This window comes from Abramis brama, assembly GCF_963993115.1.
Source record: "Abramis brama genome assembly, chromosome: 10".
Classification (NCBI taxonomy): domain Eukaryota; kingdom Metazoa; phylum Chordata; class Actinopteri; order Cypriniformes; family Leuciscidae; genus Abramis; species Abramis brama.
This window is the reverse complement of record NC_139972.1, coordinates 843,676-855,745: the sequence shown is the minus strand read 5'-3', so window position 1 is coordinate 855,745 and position 12,070 is coordinate 843,676. Positions and strand designations below refer to the sequence as shown.

General features: G+C 47.4%; 1 protein-coding gene across 2 annotated transcripts in view; it reads left to right on the top strand.

The window, feature by feature from the left end:
• Nucleotides 1–12,070, top strand: part of LOC311091350 (NACHT, LRR and PYD domains-containing protein 3-like) — an 85,441-nt gene that overhangs the window by 3,190 nt on the left and 70,181 nt on the right. For both annotated transcript variants that reach the window (XM_084127260.1, XM_084127261.1), the window contains exons 5-6: nt 159–254; nt 461–2,200. In XM_084127260.1, the coding sequence (XP_083983386.1) occupies nt 159–254; nt 461–2,200 (1,836 nt within the window). The remainder of the gene's footprint in view (nt 1–158; nt 255–460; nt 2,201–12,070) is intronic.

Below are 12,070 nucleotides of genomic sequence, written 5' to 3'. Positions count from 1 at the left end.
TATTAATGATCATCATTGTGCTCTTGTGTAAAGCTCTATGTATTGTATTGTTAATACATTCACACACTGTAAAAGCTGTTGGTCTGTTACTCAGTTAATGACACAATTACATCAATATCAGTGTGTCTGATTCTTTACCCTCTTCATTCTGATTTAAGGTCAAATCTTCAATCCAGACCAGTTAAAAACAAAACTGTGAACAAGCCTGCGATTCAACCACAAGACTTTAATGAAAGCATGCATCCTGGTTTCAGGTAAAATGCAGGACTTTTGTTGTTGTTTAATTTTAAGTGCTGCAATTCACATCACACATCACTCAAACACACGATTAATGATTGAAACATTTCAGAAACCCAATGATGTTCTGTGTCCCATTATACAGCAAACAAAAAAACATTTTGTAATTCATTGCTATTTACTTCTCTGACTTGTGTAATAATGTGGTATTTTAATCTTACAGCCATGACTCTAAACCTGCTGAAGTCCTCAACACATTGAGATCAAATCTGAGACAGAAGTTTGAGTATTTGTATGAGGGAATATCAAAGCAGGGAAACCCAACACTCCTGAACGAGATCTACACAGAGCTCTACATCACAGAGAGTGGAAGTGGAGAGATCAGTAATGAGCATGAGGTGAGACAGATTGAGACACAGTCCAGGAGAGCAGAAACAGAGGAGACACCGATCAAATGCAGTGACATCTTTAGACCTTTACCTGGACAAGACAAACCCATCAGAACTGTGCTGACAAAGGGAGTCGCTGGCATTGGAAAAACAGTCTCTGTGCAGAAGTTCATCCTGGACTGGGCTGAAGGGAAAGAGAATCAGGACGTCCAGCTCATATTTCCACTTGCTTTCAGAGAGCTCAACTTGATGAAGGACAAAACACTCAGTCTTTCAGATCTTCTTCATTGCTTTTTACCTGAAACCAAAGAAATGGACATATCCAGTGATAAGTATAAAGTGTTGTTCATCTTTGATGGTCTGGATGAGTGTCGTCTGTCTCTGGATTTTCAGAGCGATGTGAGGTTGTGTGATGTGACTGAATCAGCCTCAGTGGACGAGCTGCTGACGAACCTCATTGTGGGGAATCTGCTTCCCTCTGCTCTCATCTGGATCACCTCCAGACCAGCAGCAGCGGATCTCGTCCCCTCTGAGTGTGTCCATCGAGTGACAGAGGTACGAGGCTTCAGTGACACACAGAAGGAGGAATACTTCAGGAAGAGAATCAGTGATCAGAGTCTGGCCGACAGGATCATCTCACACCTGAAGTCCTCAAGGAGCCTCTTTATTATGTGCCACATCCCAGTGTTCTGCTGGATCTCAGCCACTGTTCTAGAGAAGATGTTGAGTGAAGCAGAGAGAGGAGATATTCCCAAGACTCTCACTCAAATGTACACACACTTCCTGCTCATTCAGACCAACATCAAACATGAGAAGGACTATGAGAAGAAAGTGAAAGATGAAGACATGATTGTCAAACTGGGGAAACTGGCTTATCGGCAGCTTATGAAAGGCAACCTGATCTTCTATGAGGAAGACCTGAGCGAGTGTGGCATTGATGAGACAGAAGCATCAGTTTACTCAGGATTGTGCACTCAGATCTTCAGAGAGGAGTTGGGCTTGTATCAGGGAAAAGTCTTCTGCTTTGTTCATCTGAGCATTCAGGAACATCTAGCAGCTCTATATGTGCATCTCTCCTTTATCAACAATAACATCAATGTGTTTGACCAGATTACCAAACCAACTAATGGAGACACAGTTTCCCTATCGGATCTCCATCAGAGAGCTGTGGATGAGGCTTTAGACACTAAAAATGGGCATCTGGACCTTTTCCTTCGTTTCCTTCTGGGTCTGTCAGTGAAGTTTAATCAGAGTCTCTTACAAGAACTAAAGACACAGACAGCAAACAGCTCTCACAACAATGAGGAAACAGTTGACTATATTAAAGAAAAGATCAGTGAGAATCCCTCTCCAGATAAATACATCAATCTGTTTCACTGTCTGAATGAACTGGGTGATCTTTCTCTAGTGAACGAAGCTGAACCTCATATGAGCTCTGGAGGATTAAATGGAGGATTACTTGATGTGAAACTCTCCTCGTCTCAGTGGTCAGCTTTAGTGTTTGTGTTGTTGTCCTCAGAGAAGACACTGCGGGAGTTTAAACTGAAGAGCTTAATTGGAGGCAGAAATGATCGGTGAGTAACTCTGAGTACAATCATTACAGTCTAAAACATTATGAACAAAGAGAAACTAAGAAATCAGAGGTGTTTAAATCACGGGACACAGATTGATTTCTGGGATATTGTACATAATTTGCGGGTGTTTCTCAAACCGTGGCTGTGTCCTAGTAAGGCTGCATATCTCTACTGCCACACCATCAAGTGTCTCTGAAGGCCGTCTCATTTTGAAAAATCTTTTGAAGACAGACTTCATTTTGTGTCTTTAATTCAGCTCATTTTGAAGGATACACTTGATGTTCTTCAATCTCCCACAATCCTTTGCACACATTCCAATTCATGTAAAATAACTGATTCATGTAAGAAAACGAGTCGGCACTGAGTTTATCTGAGTTCATCATGAGATGTAAGACACAAATAATGTGTTCGGAGATGAAGGCATACATGTTATCTTTTGTTTCTGTGTAAATTAATCACTAAACACTAAACTGACAATAATGTAAGACACTGGGAGACACAGACGGCTGTCATTCACTGTATTGCATTAATAAAAAAGCCATGTTATAATATAAAGATATTTAATATAAAGTATTTTTCCTAAATTAAATGTTAATAGTGTTTTTGTGGCGTGACGGTGGGGCGGGAACATGTGTGACGTAGCCATGCACACCTAAGGAGTGCGCAATCCTTTCAAAGTAAACTCATTTTAACGTTGTTTGCATTTATCCTGCAATAATTTCATAGCGCATCACCACATAACTGACGCGCTGTGAGGATAAAAGATTAGATTAGCTTACTTCTCATTTCAAAAACGTCTCGGTTACTGATGTAACCCTCGTTCCCTGAAGGAGGGAACGGGAGACGTAACGTTGACGTGACGACGTAATTGGGATCACTTCAGGGAGCCCTATCAACTTCGAGTGTCTACAGAACGAGCCAATGAAAGTTGGCGTGCGTGAATCGCGTCACGCGCCCCCGCCCCGCCGCGCGGGTATAAACAGGAAGCGGGCGCACGCACACATTGTTTTTCGCTGAGGAGCCGAGATTTGTGGCGGCCATGCAGCGATGGTCAGCCACGGTGGCGACGGGACGTTACGTCTCCCGTTCCCTCCTTCAGGGAACGAGGGTTACATCAGTAACCGAGACGTTCCCTTTCAGTCGCTCACGTTCGACGTAACGTCGACGTGACAACGTAATTGGGATCCCATGGAAAACGCCACGGTTGCTGCCACATCCAGCGCCCTACGCAAGACTCTCAGACCCCCAACTGTTGGGGCGGAAGACCTGCGTAGAGGGAGTTCAACTGCTGTTCCATTATACCCCACACAGCGGAACTCTTGGATAACACTGGGAAAGCGTACCTTTCCAGGGGAAAGAACGCTGCGGAGCCACATCCTGCCCGAAGGGAGGTGATGTGGAGAATACACATATGGACTGGCCGACGGGGCAGTGCGACATATGGAATGTCACTGGGGTGGCTCCAACCGAAGGGGGAGACACACCGGACAGTGACGGCAGAGCAGATTCTGCCGAGGGAAGACACGGGCTCACCGCAGGGAGCTGGTCGTGGAAGAATACACATATGGGATCGCCGAAGGGATCGCACATATGGAACCCAGCCTAGCACAAGTTACACAAGCATACGAACACTAGGCCCGTCGCTCCGCAACGTCCGACTGCCGAAGGGGTGTGGAGGAACTCACAGGGTTCGCCAATGGGGAACTCGACTGGAGTAAAAAGCGCACGTATCCGTTCCTAGGAAGGGAGTGGTGCAGCAAGCCGACACTAGAGCGGGAACTTCGGTGTTACCGGCTAATAGAAGCGAGCACACAGGAAAAAACCGGCTCAACACGTAAGCTATAAAACCTAGCGAACGTGTTAGGTATCGCCCAGCCCGCAGCTCTACAGATGTCTGTCAGCGAGGCGCCGTGTGCCAGCGCCCAGGAAGAAGCGACACTCCTAGTGGAGTGGGCTTTCAACCCAGGGGGGCAGGGCGCGCCTTGGGCTTCGTAAGCCAAGGCGATGGCATCCACTATCCAGTGGGCCATCCTCTGCTTGGAGACAGCCTTCCCTTTCTGCTGGCCTCCGTAACAGACGAAGAGCTGATCTGAGGTCCTGAGGCTTTGCGTTCTGTCCACGTACAGACGCAGAGCGCGAACGGGACAGAGAAAAGCCAGGGCTGGGTCTGCCTCCTCCGAAGGCAGCGCTTGCAGGTTCACTACCTGGTCCCGGAAGGGAGTGGTAGGAACCTTGGGCACGTATCCGGGCCGGGGTCTCAGGATGACGTGAGAGTTATCCGGGCCGAATTCTAGGCACGATTCGTCGACCGAAAATGCATGCAGGTCCCCTACCCTCTTGATAGAGGCCAATGCAACCAGGAGTACTGTCTTACAGGACAGAATTTTTAACTCAGCTGATTGCAGAGGCTCAAAGGGTGGTCTCTGAAGTGCCGAAAGGACCAGAGACAAATCCCAATAGGGTATAGAGAGTGGGCGAGGAGGATTCAGTGTCCTCGCTCCCCTCAGGAACCTGACGATCAGATCATGCCTTCCCAACGACTTACCATCAACAGCATCGTGATGTGCAGCAATATCGGCAACATACACTTTAAGGGTGGAGGGAGACAGCCTTCGCTCCAGCCCTTCTTGCAGGAAGGAAAGCACGGCTCTGATCGAGCAAGATCGGGGGTTGTCCTCGTGAGTTTGCTCTTTTCCCAGTTGACCCGGAGCCCTAGGTGGCTGAGGTGACTGAGCACCATGTCCCTGTGTTCGCACAACTGCTCTCTCGACTGGGCCAGAATAAGCCAGTCGTCGAGGTAGTTGAGGATGCGAACACCACGCTCGCACATGGGAGCAATGGCCGCCTCCGCGACTTTCGTGAAGACGCGGGGCGACAGGGCCAGCCCGAAGGGTAAGACCTTGTACTGATATGCCCGTCCCTCGAACGCAAAGCGGAAACACGGTCTGTGTCGAGGGAGAATCGAGACATGAAAGTACCTTCAGGTCGATCGCTGCAAACCAATCTTGGGGACAGATGCATTTGAAAATGCATTTCTGCGTAAGCATCTTGAACGGTAGCCTGTGAAGGGACCGGTTCAGGACGCGCAAGTCCAAGATTGGTCGTAACCCACCGCCTTTCTTGGGTACAATGAAGTACGGGCTGTAGAAGCCGGTCTTCATATCGGCTGGAGGGACCGGCTCGATCGCGTCCTGCCAAGCGCGCCCTCTTGGGGCCCAGAGGTTTCAGAAATTGCTCTTTTTTTGAAAATGTGGCGGAACAAAAAGAAAAGGAAACAAAAGATTCTCCGCCTGGCCCTCCACCGGGGAAAGGAGTGGCGCCTTCGCCATCTCCTGAAGAGCAACTTGATCCACCTCCGGGCCGCCCGTCTCAGGGTCGTTTGCACCGTCGCTTGCCTCCTGGTTTGGCAGCGGCCTGGACGGGCGGGGTCGGCTTCCTACGGCTTGCTCCGCGCTGAGGCCTGGATGGTTGCTGCTGCTGCTGCGGCTTAGCGGGAGCGGAGGACGCCGCAGAAGGCCGACCTCGGCGACGAGTAGACGGAGGGTCTGCGGCCGGCTGACGGGTGGGAACAGCAGCGGTCCGCCGAGGCAGGATGTGCCGGATGGCCTCTGTCTGCTTCTGTGCGGCCGAGAACTGTTGGGCAAAGCTCTCGACCGCGTCGCCGTACAACCCAACCTGGGAAAGAGGGGCATCCAGGAACCGATATTTATCGGTGTCCCTCATATCCGCCAGGTTGAGCCAAAGGTGGCGCTCCTGGACCACCAAGGTGGACATCGCCTGACCAACTGAACGTCCGGTTTCCTTCGTCGCCCGGAGGGCGAGGTCGGTTGCCACACGGAGCTCCCGGAGGAGCTCTGGGTCAGAACCACCCTCGTTCATGTCCATGAGTGCCTGGGCCTGGTGGACCTGCAAGAGCGCCATGGCATGGAGGGCGGAAGCAGCCTGTCCACAGGCCTTGTAAGCCTTCGCCGTTAGACCGGACGAAAACTTACAGGCCTTGGACGGGAGGCGTGGATTACCCCGCCAAGAGGAAGCGGACGCCGGACACATCTGCATCGCTACGGCCCGCTCCACTGGGGGGATATCCACATACCCCTTAGCTGCCCCGCCGTCGAGGGTGGCGAGGGGTGAGGAGCCACTAGAACGGCTTCGGGCACTATACGGTGCCTTCCACGTCCTAGAAAGCTCCTCATGCACTTCCGGAAAGAAAGGTACCGGGGCGGCGCACTGAGAACCAGCACGGCCCGCCCCGAGAAACCAATCGTCCAACCGAGAAGTTTCGGGACGTGGTGGAGGATTCCACGCAAGCCCGACCTTCTCGGCAGCCCGGGAAAGCATAGCAGTCCATTCTGGATCTGGCTTGGACAACGCTACACGCTCGAGGGGGGCAACGCAGCCGAGTCGTCATTTCCAGAGGACAGCTCCCCCTCCGATGCTGCGATCGACATCTGATCGTCAGCTGGAGCCCCAAAGGAAACGGTTGGCCGTTCCGGAGAAGGACCAAGACGTTCACTAAGGGGCCCCAATGGCGACAGCGCTTGTGAGGCGTGAGGGGCCCACGGAGGATGACTCGACGGGGAAGCCCTCACGGTAATCCTCAGATCACCCTGGTCATGCACCGAAGTAGGTCTATTCTGCGGGGCAGAATAGATACTAGATCGGGGCATAGGCGAGGGGACTGCACCTCCCTTGAGGTAAGCGGGTCTCGATCTAAGCGCTGCGATAGTCATATTCCCGCAATGGGAACATGAACTATCCACAAAAGCTGCCTCAGCGTGTTGAATGCCCAAACACGAGAGGTAACTGCTGTGGCCATCTGCTGGCACCAGGGAACGACGGCATCCAGAAACGCACAAGCGGAATGACATCTTGAAAAAGACGCAGGGTCACGCTTGTGTTGCTCTTTTAGTGAAAACAAAAAAATAGAAACTCTCTTTCAGTGCTGAGGCACCCAGGGGTAGCCGTGGTGTGAATAACACACAGGGGAAACGCCCACCGATACTGACACACACACACAATACACAAACAGCAGTGCTGTGAAAACAGCAGTTGAGAGCTGCAATGCTCGCGGCCACCGCTGATCGCGCCGTCACACCAACACGAATGAGAGTCTTCTCGTTCTCAGTAAGCAGTCTGTAGGTTCAGAAGTCAAACGAAAGCTCGGCTCCGAAGTGAAAGACAATGTGTGCGTGCGCCCGCTTCCTGTTTATACCCGCACGGCGGGGCGGGGGCGCGTGACGCGATTCACGCACGCCAACTTTCTTTGGCTCGTTCTGTAGACACTCGAAGTTGATAGGGCTCCCTGAAGTGATCCCAATTACGTCGTCACGTCGACGTTACGTCGAACGTGAGCGACTGAAAGGGAACAACTTGTTTAACACATAATACTTATTGATTCATGAAAATATGCATTTTTAACCATGGGCCACAAGAGAAGTATTAAGAAAATAAATTAGATTAATGCCTCATCATCATTTTTCTTTATCATCAGTTGCCAGTGTTGGGGGTAATGAGTTACAAAGTAAGGGATTACAGTAACAATATTACATTTTTTGGGAAACGAAATAAAGTAACACATTACATTAAAAATATCGGTAACTACACTACTTTACTAGGCTATAGGAACGCACTTTCCTGCGTTACCCAAGCTGTGTTTGCCTGTGTGTAAAGTTCTGATCTGTTCAAGTGCTGCGTGGCTGCGTGCATGCATGCTGCCTGCATGTGTGTGCTTGCCTGGGCACCGTTGCCATAGAGATCTATTTGAGTGACGTAGCTGCTGGTGCGAAGGAGAGAGGGAAACAAGAGATGGAGACGGAGACAGGGGGTTTCGGCCAGTGGCGATATTCGCATTGCTTTCAGTTTATTGCTCGAAAGGACAAAAATATTCATGTGAAATGCATTCTATGCCCAGGTGACAAGTATCTTTCAATTGCTGCCAACTCAATGAGCAACCTGTCTAAGCATTTGTCAGCCCAGCATGGCAATACAAAACTTGTGGCGAAAGATCCTGCTCCCTGGTCATTTGAAGGAGTCACTCAGCAGCCGACCCCGCCTAAACAACTAAGCTTTTCTCAAGTCTTGGAGCGCAGCAGGTAACACAAAAAGAAATGAACAGGCTAGTTGCAGGGTTCATTGTAGAAGACATGCTTCCCTTGTCGACCATTGAATCACCCAGGTTTAGAAAAATACTAGATAAAATACCCGCCGCGATTTGAAAGCCAATGTCCGACAGGAAAACATTTTCCCATTAACTTATTTTTTTTCCTATTACTTTATTACCCATTACATTAATATGTTTTTGGGATGACATGAATTTTCTGTTTGTTTAATTGCATTTTCTGTTTCCTTGTTATGGGCTTAAGTGCATTTCTGTTTTTATTTTATGGGATAAAGTGACCTGTATTTATTTTTTTATTTTTTTGCCAAGAATCTAATAAAAGGCTGGTTTTGTTCTCAGGAGAAGAGTTTTGTTCTCATGTTTCCCAAAGCCTGTGTTTTGAAACTTGTGTGTTGACCCCATTTTAAAATGACCCCACCATAGCCTCCTTTATCCTAGGGCTGGGCGATAAAACGATAACGATATGTATCGCGATAGACACGTAATCAATATCAATAAAAAATGCGTTCGATAAAACGTTCGATAATTCTATTTTTTTTTTTTCGTCGGAAGAAACCAGCAAAGCAAGTTTGATTGCATGAACAAAGGCACTCACTCTCTAGTAACATAGCAACGTAGGAAGTGACACGCTAACAGCCAGTCAGTAAGGTTGCGCAATATTGTTGTCTCGTGTTGGATTCTTCAGTAACTGAACCGGCGTAGAGTGAAAGTAGAAGATGAGTAAAGTAGAAAATGAGTGCCGCAGCGATTGTTGATAAAACAGGAAAAGTCAGCTCGCCCGACTTCAAGTCTGACCGTAGTCAGACCAATGTCGTCTGCAGATTATGCAAGACCGTCGTCAGTTTCTCTGTTATTCGCGTGCTGATGCGCTGTTCTAGCGTGTGCGTTTCTCAGCGCGTAACGTTACATGTGAAGCTCACATGCACTAAAAGCCTGTCTGCCAGCGCCTGAATACTGGACTAAGTGGACTAGTCAAATGCGTTTAACAAGTTATAATAGACGCGTCGCGCACAACTCTTAAAGAGACAGTAGTAATAGTAAACACGCTGCCGCTTGTCCTTAAAGAGATAGTTCACTAATAATTATCTCATTATTTACGCACTCTAATGTTGTTCCAAACCTGTATTAATTTCCTTCTAATATTTTCTAATATTAATAATTTGAAGAATGTGGGTATCCAAATAGTAGCTGGTCCCCATTGACTTCCATAGGAGAAAAATATACTATGGAAGTCACTGGGGTACATCAACTGTTGGTCATTCTTCCAAATAACTTTTATTTTCAACAGAAGAAAGACTTTTGAGTTTTCCATGGTCGTGTTGACATTTCTGCCTTTATAACTGATGGGATTATAATCAGAGGTAGGATAAGTTTAAAATAAAAAATCTTTAAATGTAATATATTTGTCTCCTGGACTGGTCCTTATTTTAAATATGTCATAAAAAATATCAATAATTATCGATATCGACCGATATGAAACACTTATCTCGTGATACAGTTTTCAGCCATATCGCCCAGCCCTACTTTATCCTTTTGTTTGTGGATTTTACAGTGAAGCATAGGCTATTTCTTTGTGCTGACAGGGATATTGTTCCCTTTCAGTCAAGAACGTTAGATGTAGTCAAGACTGAATGGGATCACGCTAGGGAGCCAATTGTCTTCGAGCATGCGAGCACGAGCCAATGACGTTTGCGTCTTTTTCAAGATGCTTTTCCACCCGTGCGTTTCTGGATGCGGTTGTTCCCTGTCCCCCCATATGGAAGGTCACAATGGTTGTATCACGTGTCTGTATTATATATATGTGTATATAATGTATGTGTATATATGCAGCATGTTGAAGTAGCTTTTGTGGATAGTTTATGTTCTTATTGTGAGGATATGACTATCGCGGTGTTGAGATCAAGACTCGCCTTCATGTGTGAAGCTGGAGTCCCCAATACCACGCCCCGCTATGGCGCCGTGTGGGATGGGTGATCACAGGATACCAATCCCTGTGGGCCCCTTACTCCTCTATCACACCACAGCCAGTGGAGCCCCGTTGAGTGTGCTGGTCCCTCTGTAATGGACCGACCAGCCGTTTCATTCGGGCTTCTCCAGGGGACAGGATGTCTATTGCAGCATCAGAGGGTGAGCTGACCTCTGGAAAAGATTACTCAGCTGCATTATCTTCCTCTGGGAGTGTAACGTTGCCCAAGCCAGATCCAGAAACATCAGCTATGCTTAATCGGGCCACCGAGGCTGTCAGGCTTGACTGTAATCTTTGTAGCAACAATGACATCTGCTTCTCGCATTAAGTGATCATATGGGAAGACACATCGTCTTGTGTCCGTACTGGTTAATAATTGCCCCACGAGGAGCAATTTGCCAGCGCCAGTTCGGCTGGCCTCGTGACATTCCACACACACACACACACACACACACACACACACACACACACACACACACACACACACGCCATTCATGGAGCTTTTCAGAGAAAAGTACCCCTAAAATGTTGATATGTATTCCTATGTTTCTCAAAGTGTCGTCACTTGCCATAACGGAAACACTGACAACTTTATTGTGTGTTTAATCAAACTTTATTTGTGTGTAATTATGCATATAAATGTAACGTTATGTTTCCCCAATCTTTACCTGTCATAATTGATATCTCTGTAATCCTCTCCATCTAACGGAGTCGAATCTTGACTGCAAAGTACAATAATATGCATTTGTTCCAGGAAATATCATATTTCTAAATATGATCCTTTCCCTCATAAAACACATGGTCAAAGGAGGCGTGTTTTTCTTCACACAAAGAGAATTTTTCCCGTTTCAGGAAAGGCAATCTCATTTGCTGGGCCTCGGAGAGAAGGCGTAAACAGAGGTCTGTTAAAAGGCAGAAACCCCCTCTGATCTTTCTCTTCTCTCTCATCGATCCCACTTCCTCGCTTCTCCGGTGTCCTCCTCCTTCTCCACGTGCAGCGCTGCTCCGGTTGGACAGGCCTCGCCTTGGCCTCTGGGACACATGGCCCGCGTCATGTAAAAGCCTGCCGTCTTTGCAACCAAGATTTGCAACCTCTCCCGTCCCGGGAGATGAACTTTCTCGGTAACATTACAGTCAGTAAGCCTTTTAAACTTCGCGGCACTGGAAGACCCAGCAGAAACAGGACACGTCCGCGCTGTCCGCTTCCCGCTTCCTGCCTCAGCCTCACCAGAAAGAGCACAGAATTCTGCAAGTATATTGAGTTGATAAAAGCTGTTTTCCCGGTGTCTCGTGAATCTAGGTTTCTGGATGTAATAATTACTAGCTTTTCTTTCTTTCTTTCTTCCTTTCTTTCTTTATTTCATTTCATGTTATCCTGATCACGTATTTTCTTGTTTGGTTAAATGTGTGTTTGTTTTATTGTTTGTATTTTTACGTACGTTTGTATTTGTAGCTCATATAATCTTTAGTTTTACATGTATTAAAATCCATATATCCTTTTAACTGTCTCTGTATTTGAAAGCCCACTTTTATAAAGTCAATGAGACGAAAGATCTTGCTACAAGCTCGATATAGACTACATGGAGTAGTTTTAATTAATAAACTCAGAAAGTTTGATGTTCGTGGCCAGAAGAGAAAACTTTCTCGGAGTTTGTAAAGAGATACCCCTTCTTAACTTTGATAATCTCACCTTTATTCGCTGGACGAATAACGATTAGACCCGTTACAGAACAAGGTAATCTCTATAATTGATAAAATAAATGTACATGCGACTTATGAATTATGA